Raw genomic sequence first — 21,997 nt, forward strand, 5'->3', positions numbered from 1 at the left:
CAAGTTGATTTGTGATGTTCAAGAAATGATGCACGTCTCGTGTCGGTTTTCAGATTCTAGCAAGCACTATTCTGCTGCTCTCGAGATAACTATCAACACCGAGGGCATTGCTAACAGAGGAAGGTTTCATTTCATGATTCACATTCGTTCTCTTTTTTCGTTGTTTTTCACAATACCGTTATTTGTTATTTTGTAATTTCACAACTCTCACGCCATTTTGCAAAATTTTGAATCGCACGCAAAAATGTTTAGCAAAATATTTCTAGAATCAGATAAATCAAATTTTTTCGAAACTCTTTTGATAAATTGGTAAATAGTGTATAACTGCCTTTAATGGACAACTTAGTAGCGTAGCTGCAATTTAATTATTTATAAACATGAAGTAACATGTTTATCATCTTTTCTGCATGAAAAACAACTCAATAATACCTCTATTTTCTCATAATAAAAGAAATAAATCATCGCTTCAGTTTCCTTTAATGGGCCACCGTTTCCTTATTTGAACCACAACAATTTCCTAATTTGGGCCAGGTTTAAATAATACATCTCTTCTGCCGTAGCTGCCGCTGATGAAACTAACTCTGGCTTACGCACTGAGAGTTCTGGATCTGGTCAACTGTAGACTGCACCCGTTCTTTCGTGATAGGGAATCCGTTACGTGCCATCCGAGTTATCCAGCGAACAAATGAGTCCTCTTCCGCGGCAGTCAATGCAGTTTGAATACCTTCTCGTGGTTTTCCTGACCACTTGCTGCTTGCACGGAACATTACGGTTGATCGTGGAACATTGGAGCGCCTGCGAGCTTCTCTAGTCGAAACACCACTTTTTATTACTTGAAGACACTCAGTAACAGCTGCTTCGGTATATTTTTTACCAATTTCCGGCGTTTTCCCATTTTAGCAGCAATTTTCTACAATAACTCAATCATAACAAATTTATGGTAACCCACCGATGATAGCTTTTGTTCGAAATGAAGCATGCCGGAATAAGGAAAACAGTATTATTTCCACCCTTAATTGGGCTACTATTTTTTTCAATATTTCAAGTGTTTTTTGAGTAAAATTTATTGCCTATCTTTTAAAGACACTCTTATCCTACCCGTTCATCGAAAATCTGATTATTTTCGCTCGGAAAGTGTGATGTCAGTACAGTTTTTGGTAAAGCCATTTCCTATGAAAACGTTAACAAACCATGGCAAACCAGGTAGCTGTTTTTAAATGACATTTTTTGCAGCTTTAATGAAGAATATTATAGTAAACGTCTGTTGCAACATTTCTAATGAAGAACATTATTAAAGCTGTTAAAGCTTAAATCAATATAAATATATTTATAATGTGTAATTTGGTGTAAGAAGTTCAGGTGGTCCACTAAAGGGAGTGGTCTATATTAAGCAGATCTACCCTAGAATCTATTAAATAAAAAGAAGTTGGTGTCTGTATAACGGCGTTTCACTCGAAGTAGAATCAACGGATTTGAATGATTCTTTTTGTGTTTGTTTTGTCTTCATTTTCGACGAGTTAATAGGCCATAAAAATAACAATAATCAACTGATAAAGTTAGAAAAAAATTGAAATATATTTTCGGTTTTTCCCGCCTTTTACTCCAAGAACAACGTCATTAGATTACTATGATTGTAGGCTATGACCGGTAGACAAGTTGTTGTAGCGTCGTTATTGAGGCGTCGTAGTTGAGTAAACAAGCACCTGTTATTGATTCACATATAAAGTGATATTCGTTTTCGCTGCCTACTACACCTTTTCTATGCAAAAGCGCTATAGCGTGGTAGCAGCAAACTCAACATGCATGTGAATACTCTCAACGTGGCTTTGATTTTATTCAAGGGCATATTCTTGATAATGTAAATTAAATTTCTGGCTTATTTGAGCAAAGTTGCATATAATCGTTTTATTTATCTGATAAATGAAAAGAAAGAACAAGAATAACACTACATGTGCGATGATTTAATTTGCCATTGCTCGGATCTAATCAATCTGTTCAATTTTCTCTAAAATGCACACTGACTGTCAATGATCCAAATGATTCTGTTAGCTGGTAAAAGAAACGTGTAGTTTTGGCTTCTCAAAAAAACATTGATTTCTGTTCATGTTTCGTTAAATAGGCACTATTGCATTCCTACAAACCTCTGGATTTACAATTAATTGTTGAACTGAAAACTATAAGGTTGCGAAGTGTCAATTGCACTGTGCTTAGGCAGCAGATTTGCCTCAAAAAGCAGATGAAATATTAATGTCATTGTAGCGAAAATTTCGAAGCTCCGTGTATCTACCAATTTACCATTTAATTTCAGACGTCTGTATGTACCTTCGCGCTCCGCAGTTGGGTGATATTCGATAATGCCCAAAGCCCTGATAACTGGTGGCATTAAACCTAAAACATGCATATTCTCGCATAAACAGCTTTATGTCACATGGTCACGTGAAAAACAATTGGTATCATGTATGTTTGAAAAAAAAAAGATACCCGAAAAATGGTTGGTCATTAGGTTTTGCGAGAATTTTTGTTTAGGACAAAACCATATTGTCACTATGCCATGGCAATAACGAAAATCAACTGGAAAAGTTATAAAACGTTAAAAACCAACCCTTGATATTTCCCGCCCTTCTGAGATTCTGAGAGGTTTTCTGTGAGTTTTAGTGAGTAACGATTTTTTGTTGCCTTTAATCGGAAATACTACAAGGTATACAGCCCTAGGGTTGTATGAAATGGTGACGTGGTACTAAACACTGTAATTAGGGGATTTTTTGTTACAAAATATACAGAGTCCGCAGACAGAATCAATATGTTTGCTCGGTGACTTACGTACTTTTATTTTAAGCCTCAAAAATATATTCAACAACATTCAAAAAACTATCGTTTATATTTGACGATATTATGCCTGGAGAATTTTTTGTGCATTTGACAAAGCACAAGCTTATCGTGCTTGTTGAAAAAGCATCAAGAATTTCTCGTAATGCGTCAAAGTCAGAACCAACTCTATATCCTCAAAAACCAAATCCAATAATACTTACGTTATCATAATGAATGGTTTTGTCTTATTTAACTTCGATTAAATCAAATTTATAATATGGTTCTTACTTTCAACATAATATGAGAGCCCTTACGAAAGTTCATTATTTGGCAAACACAAGAAGATATGTTGAACAAAATTATCAACAAGTTTCAGCAAAAAATCGTAGCAATCAACAATTCCATTTTTGTTTTTTACTTGACAATTTTTTTCATTTGCCTACAATTACCTTCGCTGTATTACGAAGACAGCTAATAAACGTTTATTATGGAATAGTTTGAAATAATAAAATATCATCTAACAATTTTGAAATGTAAAAAAAAAAAATTCGGAATGAATCTTAGTAAATGGACCAAAAATTCACAAGCATTCACCGGCTCTTGCTCTTCTATAAATTTGTATATTTGGGAATTCAATTTTGCGATACTATTCGGTCACGATTATTTAGTGAATATCGAATATAAAATATAATAAATATATCTTATAACCGTTGCAAATCTGTACAATTCTTGTTTAGTAATTTATGGCAATCATATTTATGAGATAAACTGTCAATCATCATCAGCAGCAGCATTACAGTTTTTCCTCGATTGCACACGAATAGAAATGTACGAACAGAAGTGTACCACTGCAATACGAATAGTACCGCACGCTGCAGTACGAATGGAAGTGTACCGCTGAAATGTACGAATAGAAGAGTACCGCTGCAATCATAGACAACGAGAGACCTGCTGCTTTGTGCTCCAATGGTACTGTTGCTTATACCAGCATGTTTTCTTTCAAGACATCAGTTTTTATTACGTTTTGACAGCAGGTTTAGGTATTGTTCAAGTATGGGGATTGTTTCAAACTTTTCGGAAAACTTTTACCTTCGAGACACCACATTAGTCTAAGCTCATGGAAGCAAAAATAAATTGACCTATTGGGACGGGGAGACTCTGTCAATTTTTTTTCGAAATTGATACAGGGAATATCACAGGGAACGGATGGTGTCCATTCACGTCGTCTGTGCTAGGAATGCTTGCATGTAATTGGTTTATTGTTCGCGTAAATTTGTCATTGAAACTTTTTATCAATTTTACCGCTTAGCAATGAAATTAGAGTGATAACTATCATATTACAAAATTGTTATACTTTTTATCTATCCAGCAACATATTGGTTATTGTTGTCCATCATGTGGTTATACTGTTATTAACGTTTGAAAACTGACGCAACATTTGCCAGTTTCATTTCCAGTTTTACAGAATGCATCTCAGTATAGTAAACAAAGACGTAGTCCCACGTCAAAATTCGAAACAAGTTTTCATCACCGGGGCGTACTTAAACGATAGCCTTCATTTTTTAAAATATTTTATGGAATAGTTCTATGCGATTTTCGTATTAGTTTCTGTTGATGCCACTTAAATTCAACGTCGGTTTCTGTTAATTTGTGCTATGACTGTTTGTCAAGAAAGAAGAAAACACTGTCGGTACGTAATAAACATAAGATTAAAAATAATAATGTGTTTTTGCAAGAATTCTGAGGAGTATTCATACTGATTTCAGTTGGTTTCGATTGATTTTCTTCCACATGTAGTTGGAATGCTTTCTAACGAAGATGCCGCTAAGGGTATTTTATAAAAGGAATGTTTCCTAATCTACATGATTAAACTGATTCTTGCGTATCTTCCAGTTGACTTTGACAAACCCCGAAGGGAAGTTGATCGGTTAAGAGCAAGACGAGCTCGAAATGCGCCGACGTTCGACATCCCATATATCTCAGAATCGTCAGTTACACACTTAGTTTCCATAGTCTTAAAACGAGTCTCGAACAAAAGAAAAATGAAGTATAGTAACTTAAACACTCAATTGAGAGAAAAATGCCAAGTGCGTCTTGAACTGTCCTACAGATCAGACGTTTTTTCGGTTGCTTGTGGACTGGTCTTTGACTGCCTATAGCTTCAAAGTTTGTGTTTTGTCAGTGTGTCTTTTAAAGATTACCTGAAAGTTATTTCCCATCAGTCTTTCTCAAGACTACCTACTTTTGAATTTAACATTTATTTTAACTTTTTTCGTATCACCTGAAATGGCTGGACGAAAAAAGAAACCTCGCATCGCTGCGGGGAGGAAAAGAGAGGCATCTCTTTCTGACACATCGAGTGTCTGTAGTGACAATCCTTTTGATATTTTGCCTGAGCAAGAAGCTGGTGAAATGGAAGTTATTAATAACGAAACTATACAAAATATAAAATCTTTAAAAAAGGAGAAAGTTCCACCTATTGTGGTAACTATTTCTTCTGAATTTAATATATTCAAAAAGGAACTTTCAACGTTTGTTTCTGACGTTAAAGTTACCTATCAAATTGGCCGTAGAGGTGAATGCCGCTTATTAGCCGACTCAGTAAAGGGTCGTGATCGTCTTGTTCAGTATTTAACTGACAAGATGTACAAAATTTTTACATATGACACCAAGAACGCCAAGCCGTTCAAGGTTGTCTTGAAAGGTCTCACCAACGATCAAACCGTTGATGAGATCAAACTTACTTTAACAGATTTACTTGGCATAGCCCCTACCCAAGTAATTCTAATGAAACAAAAATCACGAGGCGAAAACAGTCAGAGAACTGGAATTTCCCTTGTTAATTATTTAATTCATTTTAACCGCAATGAGGTTAACAACTTAAAATTTTTTGAAAAAGCACATGCTTTGTATAATGTGCGTGTAAAGTGGGAAATTTATAGGAAGTATGGCGGAGGTGAAAAGCATATCACCCAATGCCGTACTTGCCAACGTTATGGCCATGGTTCCAAATTCTGTAACATGGACCAAAAATGTCTTAATTGTGGAGACTCTTCTCACAAAAAGGACACATGTCCTGTGAAAGAGAGTAAAAATTTTCGCTGTGCGAATTGTAACGGCAACCATATGTCAAATTTTTATCAATGCCCAGTCCGTTTAGCAATTGTTAAGGCAAGGCAAGGTAAACAAAATTCAATTTCTCAATTAAAACCAACTTCAAAACAAAATTCTCCAAGCGTACCAGTGACGCATAGTTTACCTACTCCTTTGCATACCCGTTTAACTTATGCACAGGTTACAGGTAGTTCGAACATTATACCGCCTAGTGTTGGTAGTTCGAAAATGACCGTTAATATGGGTAAGCAAAACAGGCTAGAAAATAATTGTACACCTATCACTCCAGCTAATATTGCTGCCGAAAATATTTTTTCTAATGTCAACTGCCTGGGGCCTATTACGGCAGGTAAACTTTCTTTTTTGCAACAGGCAATGTTCGATCTTATGAACGCCATGTTGCAGGCAAAATCAATGTTTGAAGCCATTCAAATAGGCACAAATTTTACTATTAAAATTGTTTCTAATTTAAAATTTAGCAATGATTTTAAATAAAACAATTAAAATATTAAATTGGAATGCTCGCTCATTGAAGGCCAATGAGAATGAGCTTTTTAATTTTTTAACAGTAAATAATGTGCATATTGCATTTATTACTGAAACATTTTTGAAACCTAACATAAAATTAAAATATGATCCCAATTACGTGGTTCATAGATATGATAGGATTCAAGGTTTCGGCGGTGGAGTTGCAATTGTTATTCATCGCCGAATCAAACATCGTGCTCTTCCCCATCTTGAGACGAAAGTTATTGAAACTTTGGGAATTGAAGTTCAAACTGAACTTGGGATTTTATTTATTGCCGCAGCATATTTACCATTTCAATGCACACGCGAGCACAAAAATTATTTTAAAGGTGATTTACAAAAACTCACCAGAAATCGTTCGAAATTTTTTATATTCGGCGATTTTAACGCTAAACATCGTTCATGGAATAATTCTCAAAGTAATTCCAATGGCAAAATTTTATTCGATGATTGTTCTTCAGGATACTATTCTATTTTGTCTCCGAATAGTCCTACATGCTTTTCTTCTGTAAGAAACCCTTCAACAATTGATTTGGTGCTTACAGATCAAAGTCATGTATGTAGTGATTTGATCACACATGCTGACTTTGATTCTGATCATCTTCCAATAACTTTTTCTTTATCACATGAATCAGTTTTAAACCCTATGAGCTCTGTTTTTAATTATAACAAGGCTAATTGGGAAAGATACAAAACTCATATTGAGAGAAATTTCAATAATGAGCCCTATTTGCAAAACGAAGTGAATATTGATTCCGCTTTGGAAGCATTAAAATGTGCAATTGTTGATGCCAGGAATTATTCTGTTCCAAAGGCTCAAGTGAAATTTGATTCATCAATAATTGACGAAAATCTTCAACTTCTAATTCGTTTGAAAAATGTCCGCAGACGTCAATATCAACGTTCTCGTGACCCTGTTTTTAAAACTATTTATAAAGATTTACAGAAAGAGATTAAACATAGATTTACTCTTCTGAGAAATCAAAATTTTGAGACTAAAGTTGAAAAATTGAAACCATATTCAAAACCATTTTGGAAGCTGTCGAAGATTCTTAAGAAACCTTCAAAGCCTATTCCAGTTTTAAAAGATGGTGAACGTTTTCTTGTATCCAATGAACAAAAGGCTCAAAGACTTGCTCAGCAGTTTGAGAGTGTTCATAACTCAAATTCGAATTTTGTGAGTCCAATTGAAAATGAAGTCACACGTCAATTTGATTTAATTTCTTCCCAGAATTTTTTACCTGCAGAAATAATTGAAACTAACTTGAATGAGATTAAATCAATTATTAAAAATTTCAAAAATATGAAAGCACCTGGTGACGATGGAATCTTTAATATACTAATCAAACATCTCCCTGAGAGCACAATGGAATTTTTAGTAAAAATTTTCAATTGCTGCTTCAAAATTGCATATTTTCCCAAATTATGGAAAAATGCAAAAATTACTCCCATTTTAAAACCGGATAAGAACCCAGCTGAAGTTTCAAGTTATCGACCAATCAGTTTGCTTTCTTCAATAAGTAAACTGTTTGAGAGAATTATTCTTAACAGAATGATGTCACACATCAACGAAAATTCAATTTTTGCAAATGAACAGTTTGGATTTCGCCATGGGCATTCCACAACTCATCAATTGCTCAGAGTTACTAATATGATACGAGCTAACAAATCTGAAGGTTATTCCACTGGAGCTGCTCTTTTAGACATAGAAAAAGCATTCGACAGTGTTTGGCATAAAGGTTTGATTGCGAAATTGCAAACTTTTAATTTTCCAATTTTCCTAATCAAAATTTTAAAAAATTATCTTACTGATCGAACTCTGCAGGTTGTCTATCAGAATTCAAAATCTGATAGATTTCCTGTCAGAGCAGGTGTACCTCAAGGTTCAGTCTTGGGTCCAGTCCTGTACAACATATTCACTTCAGATCTTCCTGATTTGCCTCCAGGATGCACAAAGTCATTGTTCTGCGATGACACAAGCATTTCCGTAAAAGGAAAAAGTCTTCGTGTCATATGCAGTCGATTGCAGAAAAGTTTAGATATTTTTTCTTCCTACTTGCAAAAGTGGAAAATCTCTCCCAATGCTTCTAAAACTCAAATGATAATTTTTCCGCATAAGCCTAGGGCTTCTTTCCTCAAGCCAAACAATAATCACGTTGTCAAGATGAATGGGGTTATTTTAAGTTGGTCCGACAAGGTTAAGTACTTGGGACTAATTTATGATAAAAAACTTATTTTCAAAGAGCACATTGAGAGTATACAAGCCAAGTGCATCAAATATACGAGATGTTTATATCCTCTTATTAACAGGAATTCTAAACTTTGTTTAAAGAACAAACTTTTGATTTACAAACAAATTTTTAGACCAGCAATGCTTTATGCTGTACCGATCTGGTCAAGTTGCTGTTCAACAAGGAAGAAAACGCTTCAAAGGATTCAGAATAAAATTCTGAAAATGATTTTGAAGCGTCCTCCTTGGTTTGGTACACTCGAATTACATAGACTTACTGGTGTTGAACCATTAGAAGCTATGTCAAATAAAATTATTAACAATTTTCGACAAAAATCGTTGCAATCCTCAATTGCTACGATAAGCTCTCTTTATAGCCAATAAGTTAGCAATTAAGTTAGTTGTAAGTTTACTTCCCCTTTTCTGACAAGTAGGTTTAAATCCCTACGAATGATAAGTCCTTATTGCGAAAGCAAACAAATCCTAACAATTAAAATTACAAATTTCTAACAGTGTTGAGAAGTCACCATTTGTGATTGGACACACATACTCATTATTTACTAATATTTATCATAAATACTAAAGCTACTAACAAATCCCTCCTTAAAAAAAAAAAAAAAAAGAGAGAAAAATGCTAATCAAATATTTTCAAATACAAATACTTTATAGATTCAAGGTCAAATTTACCACCGAACAGATGCATTGCTGCCACTACCCGATGGCAAATGTCCTTGAAGCGACAATTCTGACAGGAAACTACAAAGGAGAAGTCGTAATAATCCTTCTACCGATTTGCCATTAAATTTTAAACGTCTGCAATTTCCTGTGCGTCACGCATTCGCGATGACTATTGATAAAACCCAAGGACAGTCACTGAAAATTTGTGGCATAAACTCCGAGTATTCATGCTTCTCACATGGACAGCTCTATGTCGCATATTCACGTGACCCTGACCCCGACATTATGTAATATATAGAATTTAGTGGCTAGGACCGCCTTGACCACTTTCACATGTTTCGTATATTCCGAATTTTTAGCTTGAATTATTTTGAATTCTGAAGTTTTTTATAAAATCTGTTCCAGTGAGATTGGCCAGGCAGAAGAGTATTACTATATTTGCATTAGGCCAAGCTTTTGAAAAATTGAAAAAAAAATGTAATGATTTCCTTCAGAATATTTAAAAGAATGACTGTTTATTTTCATAAATGTATTGAAATGATTTGATTATGGTTGAAAGGTGCTTCATAATGTTCAATGAAATAAAAACGTAGAATTTAACGAGCGCAGGATTGAAAAAAAACTAAAAACAAATCAGAGCCGAAACATATCGTAGGTATGTTTTTAGCAGCAGTTAGATATTTAAGTTTTTGCAATACAACAGTCAATAAAACTCAAGGCGGCGGTACGAAGTTTGCCGGGTCAGCTAGTAGTAAATAAATTGTTTTGCTGTTTCATCACCTAATGAACACTCTGACTATTTCTCTAGATCCATGGAGTCGAAAACTGTCAAAATTACTCCCACTTTAAAGACAGATATGAATTTAGCTGAAACATTAAGTTATCGAGAGAATTATTCTTACAAGGATGATGTCAACAAAAAATTCAATGTTTGCAGATGAACAACTTGTATTTCGCCAAGGATGTTCTATTATTTATCAATAGCTCAGAGTTACTAATATTGTGATTTCCGTGGCTATGTGGTTAACTATCTCGATCGGCTAGCTCTCCCACACGGTTGTGATATCAGGTTCGATTCCCGATCCGGTCGAGGATCTTTTCGAGCTGAAATTTTTCTTGACTCAACACTGGGGCATGGTGTATCGTTTTACTCATCCTACACATGCAAAATGTGACAAAAACAATATTTATAACGAATTCTCTCAACTTATTGATCGAGACCGCCATTAGCCCCACAGGCTAGCGAGCGATATTGTTTTGTGAGTTACGAATATAACATAAGCTAACAAATATGGAAGTTATTCAGTCATTGTTTGGTGATGACACAAGCATTTCCGTAAAACGAAAAAGACTTAGTGGCATATGCAGTCGAATGCAGAAAAGCTTAAAAAAAATCTCTAACTACTTGCGATGTATTTTTTTCCCGAATGCTTCTAAAATTCAATTGATCTTCATAAGCCTAGAGCTTCTTTATTCAATAAGAATATTGAGAATAGGTTATGTGTCTACTACAAGTATAAGAATTAAATGGAAACATAACCTTTTCTCAATATTAAATTTTATTCTACACTAAGACGCTTAACAAGAAATTTATTCTTCATTCAACTCAAACAATAATCACGTTATCAAATTATTTTCGAGGAAAATCTGCCATATCTCTGCCGGATATGGGTTAAATATATGAGTTGTTCATATCCAGCAATATTGTGAGTATGTTTTGCATTGATCGGGTCGAGCTGTTTTTTAACAAAGAAGAAAATATTTCTAAATCTTCAAAAAAAAAAGTCTGACAATGATTTTGAAGTACTTTCTTGGTTTGGTACACTCGAATTGCACCGACCTATATAATTTCACACAATCAAACTTTCCACTTACCTTTTTCTTGGTAAGATCACAGCAGTCGCCATTAATCAGCGTCATCTCGCGGCTGTAGCGCGTCATCAGCTTCGCCTTAGGTTCCGATACTTGAAAGTAGGTGGAATTGGTGGTGAGAATGTCCAGCGGGCTAAAACCGTTTAAAAACAAAAAACAAAATGATTTTCCAGTTTTTCTTCGCGTCCAATGCTAAAGTTTTACCTTTTCTGCGGGCTCGCTTCCGGTGTCGTCGTTGAGACATCCTTCTTCATCGGGCGGGGCGCTATTTGGATGTTGTACAGATCAGAAACATAGTCGGAGGATGATTTGAACGTCTTGGGAGCTGCGGTGGGAAGCAGTTGCAAGCGTACGGGGGTTGGTTGACGGGTGGGTGTGTGGGTGATGAAATCCGTGAAAAGAGTTTAATGTTAGCAAGCTTACTACACGACTGTGTTCTACCGTTTGGAGCACGAGGGCACGGAGGGGTGCTGCGCATATAGGTACGGACTTAAGAGTACTACATACGGTAAGATGATGTGTGCAAAAGTGTTCACAATTCTTGTGCGATTCCAATATCAAGTGTACAACACTCGCTGTGGGATGCTGGTAATTATCGTTTTTTTGCTTCTGATGATGGAAAATGAAGGTTTTTTTTTCGGTGCTAGTCAGGTATAAATACAACACAGCACGGACATCGGAAACTTTCACGCTGTACTGCGTCGAAAGAGATTATTTGGAACTGATGATCTTTTACTTGGTTAGTTTCTTTTTTTTTTTTTTGTTAAATTGAGGTTCGTAGCGGATAATAAGAATCGCGTGTTAATTGATTCGTTGTATCAAAAGTGGAGCAAAATTAACAGCACTGATTGATGGTTTGTTTACAGCTGGAAATTTAGCTTGACCTACAATACTAGGATACAAAAATGGTAGAATGTTTTATTAGCGAAACATTCAAGATCTTGTAACTTTGCCACGAAAACGAAACGCCAGAACGTGCTTCGTGCGATGAACATTTCCCAGAAAATAGCAGCTAGTAGCACTACAGAACGGTACCCGATTTCACTAGAATTTTTAGCCGTCTCAAACTTACCCAGTATGGTGTGTAGCTTGTCCGAGGGCGACAGTTGACTAATTAGATCGTGCGACAGCTTATCACAGTCGATTTCCTCCGGGTGCACCTTGCGGGGGGCAGCCTTGGCGAAAAAGCTCCCGGAGGCTTTCCCGTTAGTTGGAGTGGTGGGTGGTGACGATGAGGTCGAGGTGGACACCGAATGTTTGCTGACACCTCCGAGGGGGTTCGGTTGATGATCGATTACCAGTGCGGCAACACCGACCGAAAGCAGATTTCCGGAGATGGGTGACCGTGGACTACCGTGGTGTTGCTGCTGCGGCTGTGGCTGCTGCTGGTGGTGGTCACCGATCAGCACCAAATCGTCATCCGTTTGCGAGGATGCCTCCGTTGTGGGTGCCGCTACTCGAAGTACGATTTCTGTGCGTTGAACTATTTTCGCGGGTGTGCACGGATCGCTCGTGTGCACCGGTTCCAGGTTGATCTCTTTGGTGACACGTTCCAGCGCGATCGGTGCAGTAGAAGGTTGCGATTCTTCGCACGTGCTTGGTACGTCCGATGGGTTTGCTTCCGCACAGGTTGAGTTGTTGCTACTACTGATCGTGGCTTCTTCCTCTTTGGCCGAAAAACCATCGTGTGTCGAAGAAGACTGAATGGCGCTGGTCTTGGTGTTAGTGTTGTTATTGTTGTGGTTTGCTTCCACCACTGGCGGCGGCTCAACGGTGCATGTGCTGGTGCTAATGTTCGACTCGAAGCTATCGGATTTTTCTGAAATTTCATTATAATTATTTACAGTTTGTTGGCTGCAGCTATTGTTGGTGCTGTGCTGGTGATTGAGATAATTGGTATTATTGATCTGCTCATTCGCATTCGGCTGCTGCTGCTGATTTGGTATTGGTGGCAGTCCGATCTGGGCCGGGCTTTGAGTCAGATATTTCGTGTCGAGAATTTGCGTCTTTTTTAGATCGAACGTAGACTGGGACGTGTATTTGGGGCTGATTGCCTGATTAGTGGGGCTTCCGGGCTGCAGGGGAGACTGTTGCTTGGTGGCGGCGCTGTACGGAGGAGGAGGCGTTACCGGCGAGGAAGCGCTGGGAGGCGTGACCTGATTTTGCTGTGGCTGCTGTGGCGTGAAATTAAACATCGATTTCAGACTGTTGGTGGAAATTATTGGCGCACTGTGCGAAATTGTCTTCGGCGGCTTGCCGATCATTTTTCCATTAGTGGCACTGCTGCTGATGTTGTTGTTGGTGGTGTTGTTATTGTTGTTGGAATATAGTGAATACTTGACCCCAGGCGGTAAGACATCCGGCAGGTTACACTTGGAAGAGGTGATAATTTCCTCCGAGAAGACGTCGTTGTGGTTGATGCTGTCCTCGTTGGAGGTCAACGTGAGTTTGTAGCTGCCATGATCGGGATCCGAGTGGAGTTTGTCCCGGGGTTGGCGAGGCAGATACGAAGCCTTGGAGTTGCTCCTAAAAAAACAACAAGAAAACAGAAATGTTAATCGAAAATTCGTAACATTTATCACAGTAAAACGAAGAAACACAAAAAACCAGTACAAAGTAAAATCGCAAAAGATCGGAAGCAAACGCAGCCAAGTGTGTCCGGTACGAAGTCTGACCCGAGTCCGGTAGCGATTAATAATGTAGCAAATGTAGAAGCCCTGCTGGATCGACGACGAATCACCATCAGGTTTTGTGGTTACTCACACATTCGCGTGCGGTCTTCCAGTGCGAAAGGAAGAAAGCGTTTTGGAAGCGTTTTCTGTACTCTGCGTACCAACACCGTATGTTGTTACCTTGGGTACGGCTCCATCTGTTGCTGCTCTATTTTCGGAACGTTTGCAGTTTTCTGCGTGTTGTTGCTGTTGGTAATTAAGCTGTTAGGTACGAATGTAATGTACTTAGGGAAGCCGTTTCGGAAAAATAAAAACATTGCTCGCATGCTCCGAACCGATGTTCGTGAAACATAATGAACAATTAGTTTGCGGCGTGATTTAGGAACAGTTGTTTGGGTTCCAATGTTGTAAATAGAGTAAGCTTGGATTGTACAGGGAACGATAGATGAAAAACAGAAAAAAATAATTCCAAGGCTGAAACGGTAGATGGTACGAGAGCAAATTTAGAGTAGAAAAGTTTAAAGTCAATTTTTTGGTTTCCACTAGAACAGCGAAAGATATTAACTAACGGAAGCGAACGGTTTTAATATTAACCCATAACGAATTCAGAATAGAACTTTCGTTCTGCTAAAGGGTTAGACTAAACAACGGGCGAGACCTGCTCGAAACGTACACAAACCAGGTTGGGGCGAAGACAAACAAACCCGAAGAATGTTGAGTAAACGTTTCCGAACTTGACCGTGGGGCCGGTGCATAATTAATGGGCTACCCTAGAGCGTCTGTAATAAATTAACTTGGTTTTCCGAAAAGCACTGCGCATCTTTACTGCTAATCTGGAGCAAAACTATAATATACAGTGGATTCATTAGCCCACATGGCAACACGAAACATTAGTTGATTGTGCGACACGGCGGGATATTATTTTATTATATTTTTATTCCCAGTAATAGGTCCTCAAGAGTCCTCAAGATTCTTTATTGTGAAGTTTTTTCCTATATAAATCACAGGTTAGTTGGCAATAAAATTATGCTTCGTATAGAACTGGTCTGTTTGAGTTTGCTACTAATAATATTAAATGCTTTGAAATGACAGCCTTATGTAAATTAAACCCAACTGATTTGCAGTAGATAATTTAAACGATAAATCATGCTGGAGGTAAAAATAACTCGCAACATTCTGTGTTTCACGTAAAAAGGTAATATACAATGTTTTCAGCTGCGATGAAGACTTTTTCATATTATGGCAATGTTGCGATATTTTATCTTCCCATAATATTTCTTCTATATTATTAGAAAGTAAACTATTAAACAGTATTCAATATAACCAATTTGTTGTCATACAAGAGAATTCATTAAAAACATGATAAAAACGTTCCATGATTTTTACTACACATCGGTGTGATGTTAAAGTGCATGAAAATTCTTAAACTTAAGAACTAATAATCTAGGTTGGACATTGTTTTATAATATACATCAAAACAGATAAGGAAAGTGAAATCTATGTTTGTTGTTATTTTAAATTTCTTTTTTTCGATCAATCTTAAATAATGTTCTATTTCAATCCCAAATATTGATTTTTAATTTAAGTTCGAATTAACCTGAAGTTACACAAAACTTTAGGATAAAATATTTCAGAGCAATAATATACTTTCTGGTACATAGTATTTAGATATTTGATTTTCTGTTTGCTTTTAAAAGCATTTTTTTAATATTCTGTTTGACGTAGAGCTACGTTTTTCTTAAGCTTGCTATATAGGGCTGAAAAATGGAAATCTATTAACGGATAGGGGACGAAATTTGTCCTTTTTTAAATGCCTTCAAATCGGTTCGTTTTCAACCGGTTTTTATGTTGCTTGCATTAATCGTTTGGAAATTTAAACATACATTCGCCCAAACGCAGAAAAATGGGGTTAGATTATGCGAATTCATGTATTATAAGCCGTGTAGAAACGAAAATAACGTCCTCTGATTGGTCGCTTGCTGGCTTTCCCTACAAAGATCGACAGAATAGTATACCTAGTGCCGGGAATGCACTCTTTGGGCTATAAAAGAGCCTGCTTATAGTCAAACTAATCACAACTTTTTGGTAGATGGTGGGAGATGGTGAGATGGTAGCGGGTTGCACCAGTATCAGCTGGCTTTCCGAATTTTCTTTCGGCTTAAACAAATTACTTTCCGGTTGGCACATATCTCAGCAGCAGTGTGGTAGTAGAAAACGATTGAGGTCTTCGGCCTTCTACCCCGCGATGAATCTTTGCCTTATTTTGACAACAACACAAGCAAGCTGGATCTTGGCAATTAGAATCTACCGCGGCCGTCTAATTTTCTAAACAGGGAAAACAACTTTTACAGTGTGTGTCAGAGTGCCTTTCTCCCCATTATCAGGGCAGCATAAGGATTGCGATCAGCATATCCTAAACAAGTAATTTAAGAATAACAATTTTTTTCGAAAAGTCTCAAGCGCTAGACTTCGAAAGTAAATGCTTTCTTATTCTGTGATTATATCGTATTTTCATGCGCGATTTAAAAGCCGGTAACAAACACTTCAACAACTCATTTGCATTTAAAGTTCAAGTTGCAATATATAATGTTTTTTTTTTTTTTTTTTTTTTTTTTTGAATGTTCAATCGTTGTTATTTTCATTCAACACTGAGCACAGCAATAAAAAACATTTTCTATCTTCATGGATGTAGCTCACATGATGAAGTGCTTGGTTAGCATATGAGAAGTACGGGGACTGATGCAATCGTGATGATTTCGGATATTGCTTAGTTGAAATAGGTGGATGGTTATGAGATTTTTTACAACCACGTGAAAGTTCCCGATCACAGATCTTTTGTACTCCAGCACGATCTTTTGTACTCCAGCACGACATAATAAGTGCAAATTGTCTCTTACTTCAAGTAGTGCAGTATTACTTTATAGTGCTGTATTATTCTCATACAATAGACTCCCAGCGTTCATGAAATGAAGAATTGCTTGATTTGAGCAAGCAATAGCAGACTTTATGACTTATTAATAAAACACTCTCAACAATGCATTTGTGAACAGTGTGCGTAATTCTACGTTAGTTATACGGTCGTGTCTTGGATACAACCTCCTGCTTTTTTGTTCTCTCTAAAACTGTTTTCCTATTATTCTGTTTATTTTTGTTTCTTTTTTGTCTGTAATGTGTTAGTTTTTTTGGGATTTATTTTTTTTTACATTTCCTATTCTGGTTTTTTTGCTTTTTCAATATTTTGATTGATTTTTTTCTGCTTTCGTTACATTTACATTTCTAATGTTTTTGTTCCCTTTAATATTTTTGCTTCTTGATTCTCAGTTGTTTTATGTTTATGATTATGTATTTTACGTTCATTGTGTTTCAGATATTTTCATTTTATGTTTTATTATTTCTAAGTTTCCCATGTTTATAATTACTAATCAGTATTTTTATCTATTATTTTCTTTTTTTCTTATGCTTTCGTTCATAAATTACTGTCAATGGGTACTCATTGAAGATTGTTTATTGTGTCTTCGATACTTTAGTTTATGTTTCTCAGTTTTCCATGTTTATGCTTTCGTATATTTTTCCCATTTAATTCTTACCTTCTACTTTTATTGTGTATCTGATAGTTTTGTTTCATATTTCCTCGTTTCTCAGTTTTCCATATTTATTTTTCCATGGTTTTATTTATAGGTTACTATAGGTAATTTTTCTACTATCTAATTCATTCTACCGTTTTTTTACGTCTCTGGTATTCTTTGTTCTTGTTTTTATATTTTTTCACTTTTTAATTTTTGTATATTTTCAGTATTTGCTATTTCTCTCCTAGTATGCTTGTGTCACCAATATTTTTTCCATATTTCCTTTAATATTTTATTGTGGTCTGGATTTTTTATAAAACTCTCTTGTTCCTGCTTTTGTTTGAAATGATTAACTTATAACCGTGGATTCCTGTTAGTAGTGGATCTAAGTTAGTATATTTGTTTTTATTTAATTTCTGCTTTGAATTTTTTGTGTATAATTTTTTGATATGTTCTGCTTGTTTAATATTAAATTTCATTGCAGTGCATATTATATTCTCGCTTTTTTGTTACGTTGATTTTGTTCCATACTTTCCACTCCATTTGTTGTATTATACCTATTATTATAACTTTTATTTGTCAGTTTATTTCCATTTTTTGTTATTTTGGATAACTTCTGTTTCATCAATATTTTGCTGTGTGTTGGGCTTTCGGATTTTCAATCATCGGTATTTTGAAGTTTCTGATTTTCAGGTGCGTTAGATTTGATTCTTCGATTACAAATTTTATATCTTTCTTATTTTACTTTTCTTTCATATTTTTTGTTTTATCCCGTTTACCTGTTTCTGATATTTTTTGACCATTTTCGAGTGATTAGTTGTTGTTTTAATTTTACAGTACTTTTCCTTTTTCCAGTGTTTTTTATTACCTTAAAAGTGTATTCTTTACTTCCCTTTCTGCACATTTCAATTCATAAAAAATGAAGCTTTTTTTATTGAATTGTGAATGCTTGATTGATTATTACGAATTCTTCTATTTGATTGTTTATTTTTTATTTGGTTTTCCCTATTTTTCCTAGCACAGATTTCAAATGTTCTGTGCACATTTTAGTTTTATGCTTTTTATTTTCGCTGTATTTCGATTATTATGTTTTTCGATCGTTTTTGTTGTTTTATTATTTTGAGACTTGTTATAATTGTTTGATTTATTTAATTTTCATGCTCATTATAAAACTATTGTAGTTTTCAGTATCTTCTAAATCTATTAATTCTAAAATTCCACATTATTCAATCAAATTTAACCAAAATATGATTTGTTTCCTGTAATTTTCTATTCTGTTTGTCTTTTTTTTTTTTCTAAACTAGGATTCGTGATTTTGACTAGATATTTTTTGGTTATTTTGTCCAAGTTCTTCAAATTTTCGTTTTTTTGCTTTATCTGTGTTTGTAATGGGTATTTTGAATATTCTGATTTACATCTTAGTGGTCAATTTAGTAACGATTTACTTTTCAGATTCTGCGATTGCTAATTTTGTGTTTCTCTGCTAGTTATTTCTTCTGTTTTGTCTTTGTTATTTTGTTTCATGTTTCCTTGTTTTTAGTTTTACTTCCTTTGATTTTTGATAATTTGTTTGTTACTTGCGTTTCTATTATTTGTTTTATTTTTTGTTTACCTATGTGCAGCATTTACTTCTGTGTTTGCTTATTATTCTCTTTTAATTTTAATATAGGCTTTTTCATTTTGTACAGTTATTGCTTAATTTATTACCACGAATTCTTCTGTCTGATGTTTGTTCCTATTAGATTTTTATTTTATTTTTGATCTGAATTACAGATTTTCAATTTTTTTAGTCATAATTTTTCTCAGAATTTGTCCCGATTTATATTGTTTATTCATTCTCATTGCAGATTTATTATGTTGGCTTTTTTTGCTATGCGAGTTTCGTTTTATAATTTTCAGTTACGCAATAACTTGGTTAAAATGTAACATGCTCTTCTGTCGTATTAGTTGTTGTGTTATTTTGGTACATTTCGTTTTTGTTGGTTTTTATTCTTTATCCTTATTATTATTCTTTTTTCAGCTTTTAAATCATTTTTTTACAACTCTCTTGAATAAATCTTCTGTATACGTTTCTTCCCGCATTTGAAACCTAATCTTGCAATTAGTTTTCCGGATTGACAGTAATTTCATTACATTCAATAAGAATCGTTAGAATTCCTCGCAATTCTTGCAATAAAAATTGGAATATTTTTCTATCTTTCTAAAACATGGAAATGATAAATTGCAGCGTGAAATGTCAGCAGCTACAGTTTAAATGATTGTGAATGAACACAATTGTAATGGTTTTTGATAAGAAATAACTAATCAAAGGAAAAGGCGGTAAACGTCTTATTGTAAGCAAATTTGAAAGTAAGGCAAATCTGAACGCATAACCCATGATTTGCCAACTTCACGGCGAAATACTTGGAAAGCATACTTACAGGGGTTAAAACGTTTCTTGTTGCTCACTACTGCTCATCTGATTCACCCATGATTTAGAAGAAAAAAAAAATGAGGGCATGGAGAATTAAATCAATGTGTAAATTGGTGTAAAGTATTTGGGAAAAACGCACAACAAAAAAAAATCAACTTCACCCAGTCGAGAGTATTTTCGTTTCATATTCGGCAGCTCGCAATCAAAACATCAGCTTAGCAAGCAAGCAAGCAGCCGGCGGCGACGGGCCAAACCCGGGCCCGGGATTTGTTTATTTACACAGTAAGAAAACTTTATGTCGAATCGCATGTAAAGAATTGCCTCCATCACTTATGATAGAAACTTCCATAACATTCCACGTAAATTTTGAATAATATTGCGTGTAATTTCCAAACAAAACCATTATTTACGTCAGAAGCAACTGAAATTCAAATAATATTGCATATAATTTTCATTTAGAATCGTGGTTTTCGTCAGAAGCAACAGAAATTCAAATGAGAAAATATTTCACGTGACGTGTAATATTCAGAATTTTTTTACTGTGTAGGCGTCCGTCGATTGGCGTGTTTATCATTCAATTTCCAAATCGCTCGATTATTCGATCGTTCAATCAATAAACGAGGCTACCGATTGAATGTGTATTGATTTTTTCTGCACATACATAACGCAAAAAAAACTGGGTGGCCAAGCGAGGAAGAGGTGTGAAAATCAATCGATTGGACAACATAACCAATCATTGATGTGGGAACCAAATTTATTTGGGGAAGAGTGGAACAACAAAATTTATCTTTTAATTAAACAATGAATGACTCTAATTAAAGAAAAAACCACACGGTGTAATAAACCATTAGACGAATGCAAATTGTAACGCCGATAATGTCTAAAGTGGCAAACGGCACATATTCCCCAAGCAAACTGTATCAAAACCAACGAGACAACTTCTGGCAGCTCCATTAGCACCCACCGAGTTTTAAATTAACTGTCATATGATTGAAAGGCATTCGTAATCGATTCGGTTCCGCACGATATTCTAATAAACGTCAGTTTTATTGTGCACCCATGGAAGCTCCGGCCGGCAACATTCGGAGTCTGTCTGTCCTACATGTCTCACGCGAAATGGACTGTGTTTTGGTACGACTTCAGTGGACCGCGCAAAAAGCCGAGCCCAGTTTGAGCCCACGCGTGAGCGGTGGGAAGCCTTCGAGCGTTTTGACTGTAGCGAAAGGGCAGAAATTTATGGTGCGCAAGTCTAAGCGTGTTTATCGAAAATCTTACACTGACTGCAAGCTGGCCGGAGTTTTACCGTTCACGGAGAAATCAGATCGATCTACTCCAGACGGCAGGTGAAAACATTATAGATCGCGCATTACCGGCTAACGATCACAGTTTTCTTTCCGTTTTGGTTTTGTCGTTTGTTGGGGCTCACGGGTGATTGACTAGATGAAAATGACCTTGACAACTGTGCGACAAAGATTTATTTCCCTTCGTTGAATTGGAACAGATCCGCATTAGCCTAATGAGACGGTTTATTTCAATAATTAGAGGAAGTCGAATGTTTGTAACGTTGTTTCGAATTAGGTCATGTGTTTCACTTTACCACAACATAGATTTCTTCACTCTTTAATTCAAACCTGGTTGTAGTAGGAATGATTTAGAAGGGCGATTTTTTACACCTCCAGAATCGAAAACGTCTACGGCGCAATCTATCCCTTCTGCAAGGGGGCAATTTTTCACGTCGTGAGTCCCCATTAACCCATTTCCAGGAAACGAACGAAATCGATTACTTCGCCCAAATGAATCAATTTATCATTTTTGTGGTCCTATATCCAGCGCCATTGCAGCGAGGCCAGAACTGGGTCAGCGCTGATTCGGTTCGGCCCCCACCAGGCACATTAGGTAGTGGGCAGACGAACAGACAGCCCACAGCTAATCATCTTCGAATTAGAATCCCCCTTCGGGCAAGCGAGTTGACTAGCTAATAATATCGTTCCATTTTTCACCTATGAACTAACGGGTCGTAAATTTCGCGCTTCAGCCCTTCGGCTGGCTGCTCCTCCTGTTAACGACTCACGCAGCCTTATTCTACCTTGTTGTTTTTCTTCACGCTTCCTAACTG

At 36.0% G+C, this 21,997-nt stretch overlaps 1 protein-coding gene across 5 annotated transcripts in view; it reads right to left on the reverse strand.

The window, feature by feature from the left end:
* Positions 1 to 21,997, reverse strand: part of LOC129733027 (protein Shroom) — a 498,971-nt gene that overhangs the window by 16,599 nt on the left and 460,375 nt on the right. For 4 of the 5 annotated variants that reach the window (XM_055694568.1, XM_055694569.1, XM_055694572.1 and 1 more), the window contains 3 exons: positions 12,303 to 13,756; positions 11,435 to 11,555; positions 11,234 to 11,363 (listed from right to left, as the gene is read on the reverse strand). In XM_055694568.1, coding sequence (XP_055550543.1) covers positions 11,234 to 11,363; positions 11,435 to 11,555; positions 12,303 to 13,756 — 1,705 coding nt within the window. The remainder of the gene's footprint in view (positions 1 to 11,233; positions 11,364 to 11,434; positions 11,556 to 12,302; positions 13,757 to 21,997) is intronic. The other variant, XM_055694571.1, reaches the window with a different exon arrangement.

This window comes from Wyeomyia smithii, chromosome 3, assembly GCF_029784165.1.
Source record: "Wyeomyia smithii strain HCP4-BCI-WySm-NY-G18 chromosome 3, ASM2978416v1, whole genome shotgun sequence".
Classification (NCBI taxonomy): Eukaryota; Metazoa; Arthropoda; class Insecta; order Diptera; family Culicidae; genus Wyeomyia; species Wyeomyia smithii.